Raw genomic sequence first — 23,483 nt, forward strand, 5'->3', positions numbered from 1 at the left:
GCTGGGATCGAGCCCCACATCGGGCTGTCCGCTCTGCGGAGAGCCTGCTTCCTCCTCTCTCTCTTTCTACCGGCCTCTCTGCCTACTTGTGATCTCTGTCTGTCAAATAAATAAATAAAATCTAAAAAAAAAAAAAAAAAAAAAAAAAAGAAACCGACAGCTTGGCAAAAGCAAAGGGGTTAGCAGGAGGAAACACCCCAGAGAATTTGGCAAACTGCCCAAACCAGATAACAACCACAGGCATCAAATGCAGACAAAGTCCAGGAAAACTCCTGAATACCTTCCCAGCTCCGCGGGCATTTTCCTTTTAGACACCCCTAAGCCCTAGGAACTGAACTCGGAGCCCCTTCTGCCACAAGATGGCAGACATCTGCACGAATGAAAGGAAACTTGGGATTGTTCCCATCCAAACATTCCCTGAGAAAGACCCGGATCAAAACAAAGGTCTTTAATCCCAAATGAATCAACTGTGGTTTCCAAACACACTCTTGATACATGAAAGAGTGACCCTTTGCCCCCTAACGTGGATAGGCCGTGACCTTTCAGACAGAACAACTTCTAAACTCCAACAGTCTTCCCTCCTTCCCTTGCACACAAACCCCCAAAATACCAGTTATACTTGGATATCTTTAAGATGGTTCCCGACCCCGAAGGCTAAAGAGAAACAGAGATCAAAATCGAGACCACGGAGAAACAACAGGGACACCATTTGGAAGAGAGACGACCGAGGTGTCCCCTTCCGCCGGAGCAGACACTCACCTCGGCCACAGGCAGCAAGTAAAGAGGTGTTAAGGCAGGAACTTGTTTTATGTCACAGTTTAGGCCGAGCGTTGTCAGGATCTCCCTAAGGACTTCATATCTTCTGATATTGCTTGATTTGAGCAGATCAAAGTCTTCCGGGGCTCGCACCGCTGCAGAACTGGGAGGCAGTTCTAAGTGCGCCTGAGGGAAAAAGACACCAATTCGTTAAGTCGTGAATTGGGGACACCTGCCGACCTTAGGAGAAACAGCCTCCTAACCTGTGTTTCTGAAAACCTCAGCAGAAATCCTTCTGATCATCAACAGTATGTAAACGTTGAACTTGACCGTTTGGAGAGTCATGACAAGCAGTAAAAAGATTCAAAGGAGCCGACTGAAATCGCGGCTGTCGGGCGGAAAGGCGGTGCTGGAACATGAGCCTGGACAGGAATCAGACTCTGTCTGGGTTCCGACTTGTACCACTAACCAGCCGGGGGACCCTGGGCAAGTTGCTTAACTTGATTAGTTGACAGACCACAAACCATAAGAGACTCTTAATGCTTACTGAGGGTTGCTGGAGGCGTGGGGTGGCTGGGTGATGGCCACTGGAGAGGGTACGTGTTGTGGTGAGTGCTGTGAATTGTATGAGAATGATGAATCACGGACATGTGCCCCAGAAATAAGTGATGCATTATGTTAAAAAAAGAAACAAAAAAAAACTTAGAAATAGGATTGTGCTGAGACGCCAACTAAAGTCACTCTTGAAGAGGCGCCTGGGTGGTTCAGTGGGTTAAGCCTCTGCCTTCAGCTCAGGTCATGATCTCAGGGTCCTGGGATCGAGTCCCGCATCAGGCTCTCTGCTCAGTGGGGAGCCTGCTTCCTCCTCTTTCTCTGCCTGCCTCGCTGCCTACTTGTGATCTCAGTCTGTCAAATAAATAAAATCTTTAAAAAATAATAATAATAATAAAGTCGCTCTTGAACTCCAGGAGGCGCGATGGGTCATTTGAAAACTCGCACCCTACATGTAAGTCATGACCACCGGGAAACAATATCAGGAAGGAGAGGAACATCGTTCACCTTTGTAAGCGTGTTTGCAGGCATTCAAATCGAAGAAGTGGGGTTTGAGGGACCCCAGAAATGCCCGTCCCACCACCCTCTCTCACCTGGATTGAATTTAAGATTCAGGACTTCATTTATCTAGTTCAGGTTTTGTGGTCCACTTAAAATTAAAACAGCCCCATCTAGCGGCGCCTGGGAGGTTCAGTCAGTTCAGCATCTGCCTTGGGCTCAGGTCTTGATTTCAGGGTTTCTGGGACCGAGCCCCACATCGGGCTCCCTTCTCAGCAGGAGTCTGCTTATCCCTCTGCCCCTCCCCCTGCTCATGCTCTCTCTCTCTCTAATAAATAAAATCTTTTTAAAAAACAATAATAAAAGAGCCCCACAAATCAACTGTCTTGTTCTGAAGGAACATGCTAGAACTTCCAGCTCCTTTCAGCTAGAAATTTCCAATCAGTGGTATGTGCTTTGGTATAAAGAAACAGACTAGAACTTCTCGTCCTCTTGAGATCAAATTTTAACTGGCCATTAGAGCCTTGGAAGGTGCCAGAATACTGAGCAACCTAAGCATGTTGGCTTTATTTTATTTCGCTTTTGCCAGGGATGAGCTGTGGATTTCTGTTGTACTCAGAGCTCCTGAACTGATGTTACAGGAGCATGATGAAAACAAAAAGCAAGAGGTCAGCCTTCAGGCAATGTAATCTCTCTCAATTCCCACCAAAGACTTAACCAAGTCAAAAACACTGTCCAAATGTCCTGTCCAAAATGGTCCAAATGTGCAAAGCTGATGCCAATTTTGAAAAGGTTCATAGAGACGGTCCAGCATGTCCCACGCTACGGCAGGCCAGCGGAGGGCTGTTCCTGTCGTCCAGGGGCAGGAGTGAGTCTGTCCTCCAAACAGCTGTGGAGAGAGACTCAGCAGAGGAGGGAAATCCTTCAAGGCATCCGATTCCGGGTCCCTTTCATCCCTTCATTCTCTCCCTAACTGCGGCCTCTCCTCCCCAGCGGACAAAGCCAGTGGTTCTCCTGGAGATGACCCCTTACAGGTGGCAGAAATAAAATGAGTGATGTTCTTCCCCGACCTGGGCCCAGAGGAGAGGGCGTGAGCGTGAGGAATGGCACACGAGCACCCCAGGCTGAGTGAACACAGAAGATCCAAGAAGCACCCGGAGTGAGATATGTGGAACCCACAGTCACACATGAGCGAGGCCCAGGAGGAAAAGGAGGGCTCACCCTACAAGCAGACCTCCAGAGCTCCAGGAGGTAAGAGAGAGGACAGCCACCGGGGGCCTGGGGGCTCAGCGGGTTAGGTGTCTACCTTCAGCTCCGGTCACGATCTCAGGGTCCTGGGATCAAACCCCACGTCAGGCTTCCTGCTCAGGGGGACTCTGCTTCTCCCTCTCCCTCTGCCCCTCCTGCTTGTGTTCTCTCTCGCTCTCTTTCTCAAATAAATAAAATCTTTTAAAAAAATTAAGAGGGGCTCCTGGATGGCTCAGTGGGTTAAAGCCTCTGCCTTCAGCTCAGGTCACGATCCCAGGGTCCTGAGATGGAGACCCGCATCGGGCTCTCTGCTCATTGGGGAGCCTGCTTCCTCCTCTCTCTCTCTCTCTCTGCCTGCCTCTCTGCCTACTTGTGATCTCTCTCTGTCAAATAAATAAATAAAATCTTAAAAAAATAAAAATTTTAAAATTTTAAGAAAGAATGAATGAACAACCACTGGCATTGTGTGAGGAGGGCTTTTGCAGGCTTTGGACAGTTGCTGCTTTGACAACAGAAGCAGTGAGACCTCCTCCTGCCCTATACCTCAGGTCCCAGGACGGACAGCGCCTGCTTCGGGATTTGCACTCCTGTTCCTCCGTGGGCCCCAACACACGCCTCATCCCCCAGCTAGAATACTGTTGCCATACTGATGGGCCCATTTCTACACCTCGGCTTCTTGTAAAGTTAAGGCCTTTTGAACTAAAACGTCTCCAATCCCAGATGGACGGAGTGGAAGGCGGTTAGCTGCTTGTCGGCAGCATCTAGTGGGTAGCAGGCCGCTAACACCCTACAGGGCATGGCCCGGAGGGCTCCATGACAAAACGGGATCCGCCTGAAACGTCAGCAGCGCCAGGGATGAGGAAATAAAGTACTTTTAAGTCCATGTGGGCAACTTCGTGCCAAAGTCCTGGTCCATTCAATGATCCAATGTCAGCATTAACCTTCAGCCGTAAACCTCCCCTGCAAACGCAATCGTCACAGCAAGCACACCAGAACGTCCTTCCTCCTCGTGACGGGCAGTCAAGGCGTGCCCAGGCCGCTCCTTGGCCGCCAGACCACCGCCCACCGCACGGCTGTGGTTTGCCCTTGAAGTGCTCTGCCCCTCTTACTGGGTTACATCATTACTCAATTTATTAGAGATGAAGACTGTGAAATTGACCAGGGAAAGAGGAAACTAACCAGCCCACGGGAACATTCACTGGCCGCTCCCGGCGGCGAGGTATTGTCTGAGCCAAAAGCAGTGACCCTGTCACACAGAGACTGGAAGTCATTTAAAATCAAAAACGACATTCTAATCCTCTGAATCTGATTTTTGAAGCTGCATCGTATTGCCTTTTTTTTTTTTTCTAGACCAATGCCTGCAGTATCAAATTTTATGACGGTAACGGGGTCAATTTAAATGGTGCGGCAAGTGCAGTGGCCACGTCACTCAGAGAATGGATTGCAGCGGTGCCGAATCAATTTTCTAGTACAAGTCTGCGCACCGGGGTGGTAAAAGTCACTATTCAAAACTGAAATACGGCTCTAGGAAGTCGGGTTTTTAAGTGGATTTTCTGAGAATGCACGGTTGCTATAGTTACCATCTTCACAGAGAAATGATAAGAGGAACATGTATTAGGCCTCCAAATGGATTCATGTGCTTTGCGGCCTACGTGAAACCTGCTTGGCTTGTATCGTTCATCTATCCTGCTGTCCAGATTTCTTAATTATATGCATCTTTGCCTGAGCATTATCTTAAGAACAAATGAATGGGCTTTAGGATAGTAAAGGAAGAAATTTATGACCCCCTGAAGAATGTTTGGTCAGAAAAGCCAAGAGTCTTAGCTCCTAGGACAGCATATGAAATGAAAATAAATAACAAGAAAAGGAGACGATTCTCCAACTCAATTAAAAAAAAAAAAAAATCCCTATAATAAAATAAAATCTCTAACACTCATCCTGGGAACTACTTTGGATAAAATATCTGCATCTACTTAACTTTCTGTTTAGATAACAAATCCTTAAGCACAAGGGCTCATCTAACTCTAACAAAAACTTTCCACCTTAAAGCATTAAAAAGTTTGCAGTCGAGGGGCGCCTGGGTGGCTCAGTGGTTAAGCCGCTGCCTTCGGCTCAGGTCATGATCTCAGGGTCCTGGGATCGAGTCCCGCATCGGGCTCTCTGCTCGGCAGGGAGCCTGCTTCCTCCTCTCTCTCTCTGCCTGCCTCTCTACCTACTTGTGATTTCTCTCTGTCAAATAAATAAATAAAATCTTTAAAAAAAAAAAAAAAAAAGTTTGCAGTCGATGATCAGGAATTTGGAAACAGTCTATCCTGCTCCCACCGGCTTCACAAACAAAAAAAGGAACAGGAAAAAGAAAGTGGGAACAAAAAATCAGGAGATGAGCCAAAGGATTTGGGAAGGGGGGGTAGCCTGTCCCTTCCTTTCCCTTTCCACTTTCTCCTCACCTATATAGAGCTGAGCCTTGAACAACTGTGGGGGTGAGGGGCACCGGCCTCTCTGTGCAGTGGAAAGTCCGCATATAACTTCAACTCTCCAAAAACTTAACTACTAACAGCCTAGTGTTAACCGGGAGCCTCACCGATAACATGATCAATCATTTTGTATATTATACATATTATATACTCTATTCTTACAATAAAGTAAGCTGCAGAAAACTATTCAGAAAACCATGCAGAACAGAGAATACATTCACAGTACTATATCGTATTTAACCCAAAAATGCCGCACAAGTGGACCCACGTGGTTCAAAGCCATGTTATTCAAGGGTCAGTTGTATTAATGTGCCATAAATTTAAGCCGCTTCAATATCCTACCTGAAATTTTCTCGGCACTTAAAGACTGACAAAATCATGAAAGAACTAGGACTTGGTAAGTTTTCCACACTCACTACTGCACAGTTGGTGGGCATTCACACAACCCCCGCCATCGACTACAAGGTTGTAATGTGAGGGTTATTAGCACCAAAAATCACCAGCCCAAGGTGCTCTCAACTCCCCACATTAATTAAAAGGTTTGAGTATATCAACCACAGTGTGCTTTGAGATAAGAGAGTAGACAAATGCATTTTGGAAAGCTTATTACCAGCATAGATCAAAATGAGAGAATTTTCTAACTCTCGGTTAACCAGCAGCCCTTAATCAGCCACGACACCTTCTGCTTTGTTCCTCCATCCCGAGTGTTTTGGTGAAATCGGATATTCATGTGGCAGGAAAGCCCTCATCTAAACCTATTCAGCATCAGCAAAAACTCCCAGCCAGGGATCCGAAGTGCCCCACAGAGCACAGACTCTTAACCCTTTTGGTGTTCGGTCTTAAAGAGCAAACTCGCTGTCAGGTCCCCAGAGATCCCCACACGATGCCAGCTCCGTACCTGGCAAAGGACAGCTTCTCCTCCATGTTCTCCGAAAGGCACCTGCACTATCAGCCTGTCCTTGTCTTCATTCTCCAGGTGACCCTGGAGCTTGCCCAGGCTGCGGCGCTCCCCGGGGCCTTCCTCGTAAACGTAGCCACTGCTCAGGATACTGAGCTTCACCTGGGTCTGGTCAGCCTTGGAGAAAACCAAGTTCTGGACTGTTTCCTGGAGCACGCTCTTCCTCACCACCTGGAAGCCAGCAAACGCAAAGGATGAACACAGGCCTAACACCTTCCCTCCCTGGGAAAGGTAGGCCATGAACTTCTGGGCCAGGTCTTCGGGAATAGCCTCCCGGGTGGCAACGACCAACAACAGACAGTTGTCTGACCACGGGTCTCTGAGAGCACTTTCCCGTGACAGGTGGTAGAGTGTATAGCTGTTAGCGTCCACACAGTCAGCCAGAACAGACCGGATCTCCTGGAACCTGCCCAGGGATTCCTGGGGGGCAGAGCCCACATAGAAGAGAATGTTGGGGGCCTTTCCCGTGACGTTGACTCTCCTCCCTTCTCTCTCCAGGTGGGTGTCACCAGCAACATCCTCCAAACTGCCACTGTGATCGTAGGGAAGATCTGGAATGTTCTCTGCAGATGCAAACTTGACAGATTCGATGGTGCTGTTCTCAAGCTCGAGACACTCGTGGCAGCTAGACAGATGGAGGGGACAGTGCTCGACGGAGCCCACTTCTCTGTCACGGTCCCCAGCAGGCTCGCTGCCAGAGGCACCCCCTTTCCCCAGAGTGGGTTCTGCACCAAGAACCTTGGGGTCCTCTCTACCCACACATGCCATAACATCGGACTCAGGCTGAGTCTCAGTGGAAGGTTTGGGATTCAGCTTTAGGGTCTGGGCTTGCTGGTCTGAGGCCTGATCCTCAAGGGCCTTCAGAGTACAGTCCTGCAGGTGCACCGCTAAAACACGAACAGAAAAGACAATCATCAGTTCAAAACCAGCCGGCGCTCTCTGCACTCCGTGACACCCGTTGCAGGGCAGCCTGCCCTCGGCGCCCACCTGCATCCCCACCACAAGTCTGCGGCCTTCACTGGAACCTCTCCGTCGGAACCGGAACCCGGCACTGCTCCCACCTTCTGGGAGGGTGCGCCCAACCTTCCCCGGAGTGAAATTCCAAATCCCACATCTCCACAACACCTTTCCCTTGTGAATCAGGAAGCCCCAGGTCCCTTTCCCGGCTGGCGAACAAAGTGGGAGATGTGAGAGGGAACTACCTACTTACTTACAGAATCGACTGCTTGGGTGTCAGTCTCCTATAAGGAAACTGAGAAACAAAAAAGGCACACATCTAGCATACCCAGGCAGAGCCCACGCAGAAGGGGCTGTTGGGAGGGACACTTCTTAGGATCAGTGTGGGGGAAAGGGTTGTCCCAGGATCCTATCTCAGGACCTGAATAGAAGTTTACAATCACTGATTCAAAACACACTGATGGGCCCTTGCTACGCACCTGACATCGTATCAGGCACACGAACATGCCAAATGGGGAGATTAAATGAGTTACAAGATTTCCGGAGCTGGTAACACTCATTTGCTCAAGATACCAATGAAGACTTTCAAGGACATAGAAACTCAATTTTTAAGTCTAATTAAGAAAGAATATTTTGGGGGCGCCTGGGTGGCTCAGTGGATTGAGGCCTCTGCCTTCGGCTCAGGTCATGATCTCAGGGTCCTGGGATCGAGCCCCACATCAGGCTCTCTGCTCAGCAGGGAGCCTGCTTCCCTTCCTCTCTCTCTCTGCCTGCCTCTCTGCCTGCTTGTGATCTCTCTCTGTCAAATAAATAAATAAAATATTTTTTAAAAAAAAAACAAAAAAAGAAAGAACATTTTGCATGTTTCCTGAAAAAAGATGTATCCCAAAATATTGTGACACACACACACACACACACACATATATATATATATTAAAAAACTCTTGGGCGCCTGGGTGGCTCAGTGGGTTAAGCCGCTGCCTTCGGCTCAGGTCATGATCTCAGGGTCCTGGGATCGAGTCCCGCATCGGGCTCTCTGCTCAGCGGGGAGCCTGCTTCTCTCTCTCTCTCTCTGCCTGCCTCTCTATCTACTTGTGATTTCTCTCTGTCAAATAAATAAATAAAATCTTTAAAAAAAAAAAAAAAAAAAAAAAACTCTTAGAATTAGAACTTTGTAGTAACACTGTGCTTTCCATTCAGTCAAACTCCAGTCTAGGAACTTGTTACACTGTTTAGACTGTGGAAAGCAAATACTATATGGGTTCTACATTTGCACGCCATCTTGTGGATAATGCAATTATGGGAAATCCTTGTTTAAAAATTTTAAAAGCACTGGGGCGCCTGGGTAGCTCCGATGGTTAAGGGTCTGATTCTTGATCTCAGTTCAGGTCTTGATCTCAGGGTTGTGAGTTCAAGCCCCATGTTAGGCCCAACATGGAGCCCACTCAAAAAAAAAAAAGAAAAAAAGAATTTGAAAAACACTATCAATATACTTAGGGATATTTAGATAAATATCTAAATATTTTTAAAAAACTAATACACATGTATGAATCTCATACAGTTATAATTCTATCCAACCTACTGACCACATTAAACTGACGATAAGCATTTGCTTTATGCCACATTGAACACGAGGGTTCAACAGTCTTTAAGCTAATAACCAATGGTCTCCTGACAAGACAGAAATATTTCTTTTTTTTAAGTTTTTATTTAGTTAAGTAGTCTCTATACCCAACATGGGGCTCGAACTCATGACCAAGAGATCACGAGTTGCCTGCTCTTCTGACCGAGCCAGCCAGGTGCCCCCAAAGGAAACACTTCCAGGGTCACGTACAAACGATCTTTTGAGGTACCAATCCATCAGCCATCTGGAGTCTGTCTTCCAGGAACGCCACGCCCAGCTTACTGAAGTCATCCACGCTTGCTTCGGCGATTAACTGGTAAGGGTCCCCAGGTCTGTAAGCTAGCGGCAAACAGCAGTCCGACCACTTCACGGTCTGAGAAAACACGAGGGAGGGAGGAGGAAGAGAAAGACAGTGAGATTGTTCTTCTCTAAAATAAGCAGATACTTTTCCCTTCAGTTCCCACCCCGAAGTGACAGTCAAACCTAGTGAGTTACTGGAGATTGCATTATATTACCATCAAAGTTGTCCTGGCTCTAACATTCTTGTTTCTGACAACACGGCTCCCTAAGCACTACATACAACCCTCTCTTTTATTTTTTTTTTTAATTTTGTATTTAAATTCAATTAGCCAACATGTGTGGCGTTCAATAATTGATTAGTCGATGGGGCGCCTGGGTGGCTCAGTAGGTTAAAGGCTCTGCCTTCGGCTCGGGTCATGATCTCAGGGTCCTAGGATCGAGCCCCACATAGGGCTTTCTGCTCGGTGGGGAGCCTGCTTCCTCCTCTCCCTCTGCCTGCCTCTCTGCCTACTTGTGATCTCTCTCTCTGCTCTTTTAAGAGCAAGCAGTTGAAGACTGCACTGCTTTGCAAGGAGCTGAAAGGGGAAAGGGCCATTTTCCAGACATGGAAATACATCGGTGTGCCCTTTAGTAACAGGAAATAGGAGAAAGCAACTGGTCCACAATATCCAGTGATTTATAATGTAACCTGTAGACCAGCTTTGCCCTGGTGTGGTCTGAGACCAGCTGCACTGGGACCCCCAAGGCACGTGTGTGCACTTCCCCGTCCTGGGCCCCGAGCTCTCTCTGGCGCTCCCACGCGCTGCACACCTCAGCCCTGCAGCCTCAGCCCAGCAAGTTCCACATGGGCCTTCCCCTCGATTCCTACAACTGGGAAAACAACTGACAAGGACCCTCCAGAGAGCAACAGCCTAGTCCAATGCACATTCCCCCCACAAGGGGGCAGGGAACGTGACAGCAGAAAAAACTCCGTCCTTGACAGGGTCCAGTTTTTCTAAGAGAAGGATGTGAACCCTGGATGAGAAGGCGAGCTGGGGGGTGGGGGTGGGGGGGTTAGGAGCCTGACTCTGGAGTCAAGGACCTGGGTCTGGGTCCACCTGGATTCTTCTTAGTTGCGCGCCCTCAGGCAAGTCTCAGAATGTCTGGAGTCCCAGCTTCCTCATTCATAGAGCTGGAATAATGATATGAGCACCAGGCATCCTGTGGGTTTGCTGCGTTAACGAGATGCCAGAGTACATAACGCCACCAGCAGAGAGCCTGGGACAGCAGAGTGCTCAACTGATGAAAGCCACCATTTTTGGCTATTATGAATCTGGCTTTATTTTTTTTTTAAAGATTTTATTTATTTATTTGACAGACAGGTCACAAGTAGCAGAGAGGCAGGCAGAGAGAGAGGGGGAAGCAGGCTCCCTGCTGAGCAGAGAGCCCGATGTGGGGCTCCATCCCAGGACCCTGAGATCATGACCTGAGCGGAAGGCAGCAGCTTAACCCACTGAGCCACCCAGGTGCCCCGAATCTGGCTTTAAAAGCAAGTGGCTAGGTTGTGTGATGGACACTGGAGAGGGTATGCGCTACGGTGAGTGCTGTGAAGTGTGTCAGCCTGATGATTCACAGACCTGTACCTCTGGGGCAAATAACACATTATATGTTAATAAAAATAATTTTTTTAAAAAAAGCAAGTGGATAGAGTGGTCTTTTTTAAAGGTGCCATGAAGAATTTCCCTACTTCCCAAAACAAATCATCTCAGGAATACACTGCCCCAAATCTCATAATTGGAAATAAATAATTTTGAATTCCATTTTTTATACCGATAGGTTAAGTTTTTAGAACTAACTTCTGCTGAACAATGAGAAAGTGCTGATAACATCAATAAAACATCACCTTGAAAGCACTGAAGAAATGATTAGATAATGAAGCATGGCGGGCCCAGCACTGGGGTAAATCGTGACCCTACAAGGGGAAAGGGAATTCCCATGAGGCAAGCCACCACTGCCTTGAGGGAACTTGCTCACCCAGGAAACGAGGGGTTCAAAAGTCAACAATTGGCATAAGGACAGGAAGACAGATCAATGGAATAGAACTGAGTACACAGAAACCAACACACACCTACAGAAAACTGATTTTGGATAATGTTGCCAAGACAATTTAACAGCGACAGAACAATTTTTTCAACAGACAGTGCTGATACAATGGGATATCCATATGCAAAAGAATGAAAACAGACCCCCTACCTCATGCAAAAGTCAAGTCAAACTGGGCCAATTTCTCCATATCAGAGCTAAAACTATAAAATCCTTAGAAGAAAACAGGTGTAAATCGTCATGACCTCAGACAAGGCAATGGTTTTGCAGACAGCACATCAATCTTGAACTTTTGAAAAAACCAGATAAATGGGACTTCATTAAAATCTTTGTGCTTCAAAGAATAGCTTCAAGACAGTGGGAAGACAATTCACAAAATGGGAGAAAATACTTGCAAATAACGTATCTGATAAAAAGACTTGTACCCACAATGCATAAAAATGTAGAAAAAAAGAACTCCTACAACAATAAAGACAAAACATCCAATTTAAAAATGGACAGAGGCAGGGCGCCTGGGTAGCTCAGTCAGTTAAGCATCTGTCTCCAGCTCAAGTCACGGTCCCGGGGTCCCGGGATGGAGTCCTGCACTGGGCTCCCTGCTCAGCAGGGAATCGGCTTCTCCCTCTCCCTCCGCCCCTGCCCGCTGTTGGCGCCCTCTCACACATGCTCTCTCACTCTCTCAAATAAATGAGCAAACTCTTTAAAAAAAAACGGACAAGGGATCTGATCAGACATTTCTCCAAAGAAAATATACAAATGGCAATAAGCACTTGAAAATATGCACAACGTCCCTGATTAGTCATAGGGAAGCACAGATCAAAACCACGATGAGAAACTTCAGCTCTGCTGGGATGGGTATAATCAAAAGGATGGATTCCAACAAGTGTTGCTGAGGATGCTGAGAAATCAGAGCCCTACTGCACTGCTGGTGGAAATACAGAACGGCGCGGCCTCTTCGGGAAAGAGTGGTACAGCTCGAAAAGTTAAACACAGGGGTGCTGGGTGGCTGGAGGGGGAGCGGTACGTTTGGTTGGCTGAGCATCCGACTCTTGATTTCGACTCAGGTCATGATCTCAGGGTCAAGGAAGAGCCCCAGGTCAGGGGCTAAGCTCAGCATGAAGTCTGCTTGTCCCTCTCCCTGTGCTCCTACCCCCGCTCATGCTCTCTCTATCTCTAAAATAGATAAAATCTAAATAAATAAATAAATAAAAATTAAAAACTTGAACACAGAATTACCAAAAGACCCAGCAATTGCACTCCCAGGTATATAACTAAAAGAACTGAAAATACATGTACACACACAAAAGTTGTATGTAGATGTTCATAGCAGCATTATTCATAATAACCAAAGAGGGGGAACAACCCAGAAGTCTATCAACAGATGAAGGATACATAAATGTATCTCTCATAAAATAGAGAGACATAAAATAGAGATACATAAAATGTATCTCTCCATACAACAGAGTATTATTCAGCCATGAAAAAGAATGAACTACTGATTCATGTCACAACGTCGATGAATCTTAAATACGTCACACTAAGTGAAGGAAGCCAATAACGAAAGGTCCCATATTACAGGTCTCTACGTATATGAAATATCCAAAACAGACAAATCTAAAGAGTTAACAAGTAGATGATGAGTAGTTGCCAGGATATGGGGAAGTGGAGGGTGGCCACTGATGGATATGTGTTTCTTTTTGGGGTGAGGAAAACAGCATTAGATAGTGGTAATTGCACAACCACTGAATTGTAATTGGATACTCAAAAGGATGAGGTTTATGGCATACGCATTATATGTCAATTTTCTATTTTCTTAAAATTTTATTTATTTATTTGATAGAGAGAGAGATCACAAGTAGGCAGAGGGGCAGGCAGAGAAAGGGGGGAAAGTAGGCTCCCTGCCGAGCAGAGAGCATGATATGCGGGGCTCGATCCCAGGACGCTGGGATCATGACCTGAGCCGAAGGCAGAGGTTTAACCCACTGAGCCACCCAGGCGCCCCATTGTAAATTTTAAAAAGAAAATAATCGAGGTAGTTTGCTTATTCCCACACTGCTCCTGGACAGCCTAGACAGTGGGAGGATCCAGAACCCAAATGTTCCGGCTCCTCCTGCTAACAGGTGTGTGACCCAAGCAAGTCACTCAAATTCTCTATTCTTGGGTTTCCCGTCTGTAAGGTGGAAATGTAAGATTACCCACCTCACAAAGGTGACCGGGAGAGGTAAACAGGAATGATGGGCAAAGTGCCTGGTCCACAGAGAGGCACTTACTATGCTGAACATGACATCCTGGAAGCAGGTATTCTCGACGGAGACCATATCCCCCGAGTGGTCAAAAACTGATTTGAGGGGCACCTGGGTGGCTCAGTGGGTTAAGCCTCTGCCTTTGCCTCAGGTCATGATCTCAGGGTCCTGGGATCAAGCCCCGAATCGGGCTCTCTGCTCGGTGGAGAGCCTGCTTCCTCCTCTCTCTCTGCCTGCCTCTCTGCCTACTTGTGATCTCTCTCTGTCGAATAAATAAATAAAATCTTTAAAAAAAAAAAAAAAGGTTGAAACCCACTAATGGGTCTAGAATATTTGGAGGAAGAGAACCGTCGGGATTTTCTTTAAGCTCTACGGGTAGCCCTGCCTCCACCTGATCGCACACTTGTCCACCTCCCGCCAGACCTCGAACCAGAAGGAGCAGGACTCCCCTGACCAGCGATCTGATGGGGCTCCGCATTTCAAATCCTCGCCTCTGATCCGAGGTGAGAGCGGAAGCGGACAATTTGGGCAGATCTTTAGCTGATTTCCAGCTTTGAGGATGGAGGAAGGAGGCCAGCTCAGGGGGATGAGAGGATAAACTCTGGCCTGGGCAAGAGCTGACTCTGCAGGGGAGGGAGGGTGGGAACCGTGAAAGGGACAGCACCAGGCTAAGGCGTCTCTGTTTTCGGGATTGTCGCAGGCAATGCATGCATGAGGACACTCAGCCAGAGGAGACCCAGCCCCGAGTCCAGTTGTTCCAAAGTTGATTCAGCCCCTGCTGGAGCGGGCACGGTGTGGGGCTGGGCCTCAAAGCAAGCATATCGTGTAAAAGGAGCCAATAATTAAATTCTCAGACACCCCTGAAGGAGAGACGTGGGAGATAAACGAACCAGGGGAAGGACAGGAAGCGCCCAGAGAACAATACACACACGTCCTGATCAGGTTTCTCAACTCAGCCAGCTGATTCCCCACCTAAGTGCATTTCCTCTTTGTAGAAACGCGGTCTGGGAGCCGCAGACCATGCAAACTCCCCAGGCAGCACCGTGTCCTCCATCAAAGCGAAGCCAGGCTGTCGCCCAGGCATCCAGCACTGTTTGTCTAAAAGCAGACAGTTTGCACTTCAAGGTGGAAACAAAGGGATTGAGAAAGAAAAGGGAAGTCAAACCAAAGGCTTACCCCGAAGATCAAAGGAGAGGAAGCCCCGGTCAGCCCCAAACAAAGGGATTTCCTGGCAGAAATCCCTTCCATAACCAAAGCTCGGACTTGGGGTTACCTCGATGACAGGAGGCAGTGGTGGACCTGCTCTACTCAACACATGTCCTCGAGGAGGGCCGGGGCCACTGGATTACATGCTCCGGGCGGGGCGGCCTCCACGTTGGGGGGGGGGGGGGGTAAGGAGGGGAGGATGAAGTTCTGCAGCAAATGTGGGGGCAGCTGTGGGAGCAGACGTGGCAACAGGCAGCTGATCGTCCTCCGCGGAGGAGGCGATGCTAGACCACAGGACCCGGATATGCACCCAGTTTCAGGCCAGACGTGACCCGGAATGTATTAGATGTCATTAACATTTTTTTTTTAAAAGAGAGGGAGGTGACAGGCGGCAGAGGGAGAAGGAGAATCTCAAGCAGGCTCCACACCCAGATGGGGGGCTCGATCTCACCACCCCGAGATCATGACCTGAACTGAAATCAAGAGTTGGACACGCAACCAACTGAGCCACCTAGGAGACACCAAGTCGACTGATTCAAACATTAAAGATCTTCTGAGAAAAAGACTGAGCTCCCCCAAGGAAGAAGACCTCGTGACTCCAGTAGCCACACCTACTTGCCCTGAGTGTCCCGCCTTTCCGCTGGCCCTGCAAATTCTGGACGTGCACACTCCACCATCAGGGGAGCCAATTCTTTAAATAAATGTTTCTGGATCTCTCTCCCCACCACCTCCCTCCCCCCACCCCCGCATGTTTGTATATTTATATATACACATACACGTATATGGGCATACACGCGCTTTCTTTCTTCTAAACCAACTTAATTATAATTAATTATACACGAGGTTTTTAAAAATTTGTAGCGACAAACTGGAGGAAGGAAGGTGAGACACGCAGAGACAGGAGGAATGTGAAACTCAGAGAGGGGGGAAAGGGGTTACCCCTGCAGCCTTCAGTTCGCAAATACAGAAGACAAAGGATGGCTACAAACCCCATTCTCATTCTCTGTCATTTGAAAAGATAATGTGCCCTACCATGTTTCAGGAGAGGGGTGCTGGAAAATCAAGCGACGGGATAAGGGACGTCACAGCTGCACAGAAAGCAAGAGCTGACATGATCAGTGAAACCATGTCATACTGCAGAACCAGGACTGACAAGACACCCCAGGAAAAAGGAGGTCCTGGGGCCTTAATTGGCCGAGTACCGGAGCCTCCGTCAGAAAATAAGAGAAAGACCCTTGCTGTCACAGACTGTTTACAGTGCTTGGGTCCTGGAGGAGTCCCATAGGCCCCTAAGGCCCCCATCTAAGGGTCGACAGCATTAGCCTCCCCGACTGGTCATGGCCCACTTCCCGTGCCCATCCCACCGATGCCGGTAAGGTGAGGAAGAAGTTTTAAAAGGCACCCCAGGTGTGGCACGCCTGGGTGGTTCAGCTGGTTGGGCATCGGCCTTCGGGTCAGGTCTCAGGTCATGGTCCCAGGGTCCAGGATTGAGCCCCGTGGTGCTCCCTGCCCAGCAGGGAGGCTGCTTCTCCCTCTCCCACTGCCCTTCCCGCAGCTTGTGTGCATGCACGCTCGCTCTCTCGCTCTCTCTCTCTTTCTCTCAAGTAAGTAAATAGATAAATCTTTAAAAGAAAAAAGAGAAAGAGACATCCCAAGTGTTTTCGTTACCCACTGCGGTGTAACAAACCACCCAAAATGTAGCGGCTTCAGCTAATCATTTATTTTGTTCAGTCTCAATGCGGGCAGGGCTTGGCAGGGACAGTTCAACTCTGCTCCAGGAGGCTCGGGTCCAGTCCCTCCACTGGGCCAGGATGCTCTACTTCCAGGACGGCTCCCTCACCCGGCCAGTGAGAGCTGCCCACCGGCTGGAGCTGCCCACTGTCCTCGCTTGGCAGCAAGGGAGGTGCATTCCCAGAGCCCAGGCAGAAGCTGCCACGTGTCCTACGATCTAGCCTTGGAAGTCCCGTGCACCACATCATATAGGACAATCCACTACCCTGAGTCTGGCCAGCTCCTGCTCCTCCCCTTGGTGTGAATGGCCCATCCAAAGATGGACTTACTCCTTCAACCCAGGTCCCTGCACGAGAAAGATGCACAGAGCAGAGCCCAGAGCAGAGTCCCAGCTTGAAATCACTGCGGAGCCCACACATCAGCCAACCAAGAAACCAAGATCTGTTGTTAGAAGCCACTGAGATGCTAGGGTCATCTGTTACTGCAGCAAAGCTGACCAAAACAATGCACGAAACTGCATTCCTTACAGCGGCCCCTCCCGAGCCCTTCCGCCCTACTCCCAATCTCCACGAGTGATCCCCGATCCACCAAAAACTACCGTCCCTAGGATAAAGCCCAAATTCTTAATGAGTGCATATAAACCTTCTGTGATCTTTGCATTATGTGCATTTGCTGACTATCGAAGAATATTCAGCTCTGCTACGTGGAAAAACAAGAGCGTGGGCGAAACCCATACATGAAGTATGTAACTTACAAGACATGCTAAAGATTGAGGACATCAGTGGAACATACGTGTAATGAACACAGGTAAAATGGAAAGAACCAAGGAAAGCACTACCCCTAGTCAGAGTCGTAGACATACCAAGTAAATCTTAAATATTATTATTTTTTAAGATTTTATTTATTTATTTGACAGAGATCACAAGTAGGCAGAGAGGCAGGCAGAGAGAGAGGAAGGGAAGCAGGCTCCCCGCTGAGCAGAGAGCCCGATGCAGGGCTCGATCCCAGGACCCTGGGACCATGACCTGAGCCAAAGGCAGAGGCCTTAACCCACTGAGCCACTCTGGTGCCCCAAATCTTAATTATTATTAAGATACAAATCATGCTACCTTGAGACTGACAGTTCAGTCATCCCTGAATCAGCCACCCCTTAGAGTTCCACGTATACTCTGCCTAGAAACAGATGAAAAGCACAGCTGGCACACAGCTCTTCCAGGACACAAGTCCTGAGTCTCCCCAGCAGAACAAGTGTGTGCCAGCCACACACACCCTCCACCTGACAAGCCCCTGCTTTAACCTCCTCTGGGCCCTCGCAGCTAATCCTAAGGGTCAGCTGACCCCAGATCTCTCCACATGCTTCTTGCTGCATGTTTTGAAATTAATCCATGAACTGTGTCATTCACGTACCTTAACTTGGTCTGCAAGCTTCTCTACTCTGTGACTGCTGGGAAAGCCTGCCTGGTCATGCTTTTTTTTTTTTTTTTTTTTTAAGATTTTACTTTTAAGTAACCTCTACACCCAATGTGGGGCTCAACTCCTAAGCTCAAGATAAAAGCTGCACGCTCTACGGACGTAGCCAGCCAGGTGCCCTGGTTTTTAAAAGCTACTGCTGCATCCAGATAATTTTCCACACGACAGTCCAGCCCATCGTTCTCCTCTGGCCTTATCTTGGGCCACTCCCCCAAGTCATGTTACTGCAGATGAAATTGTACTGACCCAGTCCTCAGGTGCAAACCTCTGTATGCTTCTGCACCTGCCGTTCTACCGGGAAACCCTTCCCTCCTCTGCACCAAATCCCTGTTTTTCCTTTGAAACTCATCTATCACCTTCCCCGGAAAGTCCTTCCTGACCTCACCCTGCTTGGGCATGGAGCCCACTTTAAAAAAAGGAATGGATCTCATAGTTCACTGTCTTCTCATTAACTCTGCAGTTCTTATTTGGGTTGATTGCTTAATGGGGTTTTGCTTTTAGGGGGGCGTCTATGAATCTATGTATCTTGCACTTGACTCTCAAGTCCTTTGAGTTTAACGGGACCCTGAGATGGTAAAGTGAAAATCTGTATGTAAGAAAGACTTTGAACTTGATACATGTCACATTCTTTCCTATTTCTAGGATTATGGAACTCTTACAGATATTTAAAATATCCTTTTTAATTGTGGATATCTCAAATGACTTTTTAAAAAAAAAACTTTTTTAATTTTATTGACTTATTTGAGAGAGAGAGTGAGAGAGAGAGAAAGCATGAAGGGGGAGGGGCAAAGGGGAAGGAGAAGCAGACTCCCTGCTGAGCTGGAGCCCCACACCCTGGGATCATGACCTGAGCCAAAACCAAGAGCTGGACCGTTAACCAACTGAACCACCCAAGCACCCCTCAAATTACTTCCATTTGTGGTCATTCTATAGACTCCAACAACAAATAAATGAATCTTAGGAATTCAGTTTTTATTTATTCTTAAAGATTTTCTTTATTTATTTGACACACAGAGTGAAAGAGAGAGAGAGCACAAGCAGGAGGATGTATAAGGCAAAGGCAGAGGGAGACGGAGGGCCTGTACTGAGCAGGGAGCCTGATGTGGGACTCGATCCCAGGACCTTGGGATCATGACCTGCGCCGAAGGCAGATGCTTAACTGACGAAGCCACCCAGGCGTCCCCGGAATTCAGTTCTGAAAAAATTGTAGCCTTCATATATTCATATTTTCATTAAGTCATTCATTAAAGTATTTACTGAACATCTGCTGTGTTCCACTTATTTTACTAAGGTGCCACAATAAATACCAGTGGAGCATGGTAGATTCAGCTCAATTTTCAGTGCGTTCTGTAATAACATTAACAGTCTTGTTTAGTAAGAACTGATGACCCAAAAGTCATACATAATTCTTTTGTTGCCAAAAATTCACTTGCTATGAAGGCACTCATCCATTCATCTAGGGTTTATCAAGTGCCTATCATATGCCACACTGTGTGCCAGCGCTGGAGTGACGTGTCCTATGGAGATGCAAGGTGCATTCAGAGATGATGGTCCCTGTCAACTTGGGGAGCTCACAGTGTGGGAGGGACAATAGCTAAGTAAATGAACAGTTAAAGTTCACCGAGACAAGCACAATGGGAGGGCATGGATTGGAGGGGTGGTGGGCAACCCACTGAGCCAGGTGCCTGACATCAATTCCTTTTTAAGTTTTAAGGCCCAACTTATAAAATGAAGTACAGTGTAATAGCCAGAGTGGTCCAAAAAATATCTCGGAATGTCTCTGGCTCCTGGTTGCGAGACCCACCGAAGCCTCTGATCGTAAAGAAAATGAATTATCTGGACAGTAGTCGTCTTCCTTGGGGAGTAGGAAGGGGCACGTTCTTTCTCCCTCAGAAAATTAAGAAATAAGTCATTGCCATTAAGCAAGATCTTAAGTAAATCTTCATTAGAATGTATATTAAATGAAATGAAAACTGTGAGAAATGTTAATTATCTCCCAAAATCTGGTCTTCTGTTCTTCCCTTCCTTTCCTTGTCCCGGGAGGACTGCAGGTCGCAGCCTGCCCTGCGGCTAAGGGGACAGGTACATGAGTGGCCCGTGAAACTTCCGATCTCAGTTTTTAAAGGGGAAGCTGACTGGCCCTGATCCCCTCTCATCCCCCAACCTGAGGGCGAGAATGTGCAGGAGGCTGACAACAGCAGCGGGGCTAACAGGAACCAGCCTCTACCAAGAGAGCGAACAAGGGGCGCCTGGGTGGCTCAGTGGGTTAAGCCGCTGCCTTCAGCTCAGGTCATGATCTCAGGGTCCTGGGATCGAGTCCCGCATTGGGATCCCTGCTCAGCGGGGAGCCTGTTTCCCCTTTTCTCTCTCTGCCTGCCTCTCTGCTACTTGTTCTCTCTCTCTCTCTCTCTCTCTCTCTCTCTCTGTAAAATAAATAAATAAATAAAATCTTTAAAAAAAAAAAAAGAAGAAGTGAACGAGGCAGGCAGAGAGGAGCTGAGGGCAACACACAGAAGGGAACTGGGTGCCTGGATGGCCTTACACAGCAGAACCGCCTCCCTGAGAGAGAAAGAAACTTCTAGCTTTTTGCTCTGCGATGGTTCGGGGTCTCTGATACAGTAGCTCTCTACATTAGCCTCTACCCTCCATAACACAGTAACGATGTTCCCTCAGATGCGCCACGTCTTTGAACCCCAGAAAGGGGTACAATTAAGGAACAATAAGTTAGGAACTCAAGAACAGAGCAGTCACATTTTGTGTTAAGGAATCTGCGCATACTTTATGTAACGGTAATATTTTAGAAATCCTGGTGTTGGTTTTAAGCCAAAATCTTACTACATACCAAGTAATATTAGCATGTCTAAGAAAACATCAAGCTTACTCTAAGTTTAATAATTTCTAAGAATTATGTAAGTGTTCAGTAACATGATGTTTGGTCACTCAGATGACTTATGTTATCTAAAAAGAAGTTGGTTTGGGGAGGGAGAAGGTAGGGGCAGGGGAGGAAGAATGCGTGGATAGACTCTGGGGGCTCACATAGGTACATGTTCCATTCGTGGGTATTTATCATATAATTTCAAATTCATCAGCGAATGAAGGCCATGCATGAACCAATGACAAGAGTACACTTTTGATCAAGGATTAGGATTAACCCAAGTCTGTCTGGCTAGAATCCAAAAATAAAATACAGTGTTTTAAGATATTTGAGCTTCTGAACAGGACAAATATTATTCAGAAATTCCATTAACCGTGATCACAACTTTTTGTTAAACTTCTAAGAATGGTAAATTAGGACTTAAAAGCCCAAATCGGTTAAAAAAAAAAGGTTAAAAAAAAAGGCCAAATATTGGCACTTTCACGATTCAACCTAATTGATAACTTAATTTGTAATTTTAATACACTGAAAATCATTGTTTTAAACAAAAAGGACTTTCTGAGTAGTCTCTTCTGCTTTGGTGAATGCTTGAGTTCACCAAAAAATTTCACATCACCAGTTGGCGTCCTTCTACTGAACACAGGAGAAGAGCCATGAGCATTGCTGGCTTGGCCTCGGGTTAATGTAAGCTTTGTTGTTATGACTAGGAAAAGGCAATGTCTAGATCTCTTTAAGTCTAGATCTCTTTAAAACTACTAATGCATCCCTCTGACTACTAGAAAGGGTATGGACACTGGTTAAAACTTCATCTGCCATTTAGCAGCTGGTGGCTTTAGAAACGCCATTTAAGGGGCGCCTGGGTGGTTCAGTAGGTTAAGCGTCTGCCTTCAGCTCAGGTCATGACCCCAGGGTCCTGGAATCAAGTCCCGCATCGGGGCTCCCTGCTCAATGGGGAAATGGCTTCTTCCTCTCCATCTGCCCCCCAAACCCAGCTTGTGATCGCTCTCTCTCACTCACGCTTACTCTCAAATAAATAAAATCTTTAAAAAAAAAAAAGAAAAGAAAGAAATGCCATTTAATCTTAAGGCTTCAGTTTTCTTCTCTTTAAAATGACAAGAATAGGGGCACCTGGGTGGCTCAGTGGGTTAAAGCCTCCGCTTTCAGCTTAGGTCATGATTCCAGGGTCCTGGGATCGAGCCCTGCATCAGGGAGCCTGCTTCGCTTCCTCCTCTCTCTCTGCCTGCCTCTCTGCCTACTTGTGATCTCTGTCAAATAAATAAATAAAATCTTAAAAATAAATAAAATAAATAAACAAAATGACAAGAATAATATCATATAGAATTGGCTGGATAAATGGTATTATTATTATTATCCTAAGTCTATATAAGGCTCGATAAAACATCAGGAGGCTGCCCAAGGACATGGAGCACCACAGCACAGGGACGGCTCTCGGGCCACCCAGACACAGTTTCTTGCTCTCCTTTAAATATCTTTACCCGTCTCATGGCCTTTACTTCAGTCTACCCTGAATTCTAGTCAGTTTTTCTCGTCTTCCTCCTCTCTTCCTTTTCTCTCATCCCAATACAGTGGCTTGAAGATGGTGTTTGTAAAATGGAAATCCAGTGACGACAACGGCTACCATCAGCAAAACCCCTGCTGGAGTATCCAGGGGCTGGCAGGGATCACATGGTGGCTGAGTGAAGGCGGCGAGGCAAGGACTCATGCAGACACCCAAGGGGAAGAAACCCACAAGGGGGCTTAGGGTGGGACTTCCACGAGCCTAAGGGCATGACCGAGTCTGGTGAGAAGCCATCCCCTGAAGCTTGAGCCACAGTGAGTTTCCCTGGATTTGTGTCTAGGAAGAGAACTCCAGCCATCAAGAGGAAAACCCACGGACACAAGACAGGACTACATTTCCACGGTTTAAACCAAAAGATCTGAAGCGGAGCACGAAATGAAGAGTGGAAAAGAAGGAGGCGAGTGGAGACCGCCGGGGGTGGGGGGCCCTCAGTGAATTGGGACCTGCACAGCGGGAAGGATGCAGGAGATGAGAGGAAAACCAGGTTGGGGTGTTCCTCTGAGACTGTCTTTTTTTTTTTCCAGCAGAGAAATATATGCAACTACTTTTAGACAGGTTATGAATTTGGAAGTGTTATCAGAATACTCCAGCAGAACTTGGTATTTACCCTAAAGATACAAACGCAGTGATCTGAAGGGGCACGTGCACCCGAATGTTTATAGCAGCAAAGTCCACAATAGCCAAACTACGGAAAGAACCTAGATGTCCATCAACAGATGAATGGATCAAGAAGATGTGGTATATATACACAATGGAATACTATGCAGCCATCAAAAGAAATGAAATCTTGCCATGTGCGATGACGTGGATGGAATAGAGCGTATTATGCTGAGATATATAAGTCAATCAGAGAAAGACAATTATCATAAGATCTCCCTGATATGAGGAAGTGGAGAGGCAACGTGGGGTATTTGGGGGGTAGGAAAGGAA

The 23,483-nt window shown here is 47.2% G+C and overlaps 1 protein-coding gene across 4 annotated transcripts in view; it reads right to left on the minus strand.

The window, feature by feature from the left end:
* Positions 1-23,483, minus strand: part of HLCS (holocarboxylase synthetase) — a 222,448-nt gene that overhangs the window by 183,646 nt on the left and 15,319 nt on the right. For all 4 annotated transcript variants that reach the window (XM_059164705.1, XM_059164704.1, XM_059164702.1 and 1 more), the window contains 3 exons: positions 9,278-9,440; positions 6,427-7,373; positions 760-942 (listed from right to left, as the gene is read on the minus strand). In XM_059164705.1, coding sequence (XP_059020688.1) covers positions 760-942; positions 6,427-7,373; positions 9,278-9,311 — 1,164 coding nt within the window. In that variant the 5' untranslated portion in view covers positions 9,312-9,440. The remainder of the gene's footprint in view (positions 1-759; positions 943-6,426; positions 7,374-9,277; positions 9,441-23,483) is intronic.

Source organism: Mustela lutreola, chromosome 2 (genome assembly GCF_030435805.1).
Source record: "Mustela lutreola isolate mMusLut2 chromosome 2, mMusLut2.pri, whole genome shotgun sequence".
NCBI lineage: Eukaryota > Metazoa > Chordata > Mammalia > Carnivora > Mustelidae > Mustela > Mustela lutreola.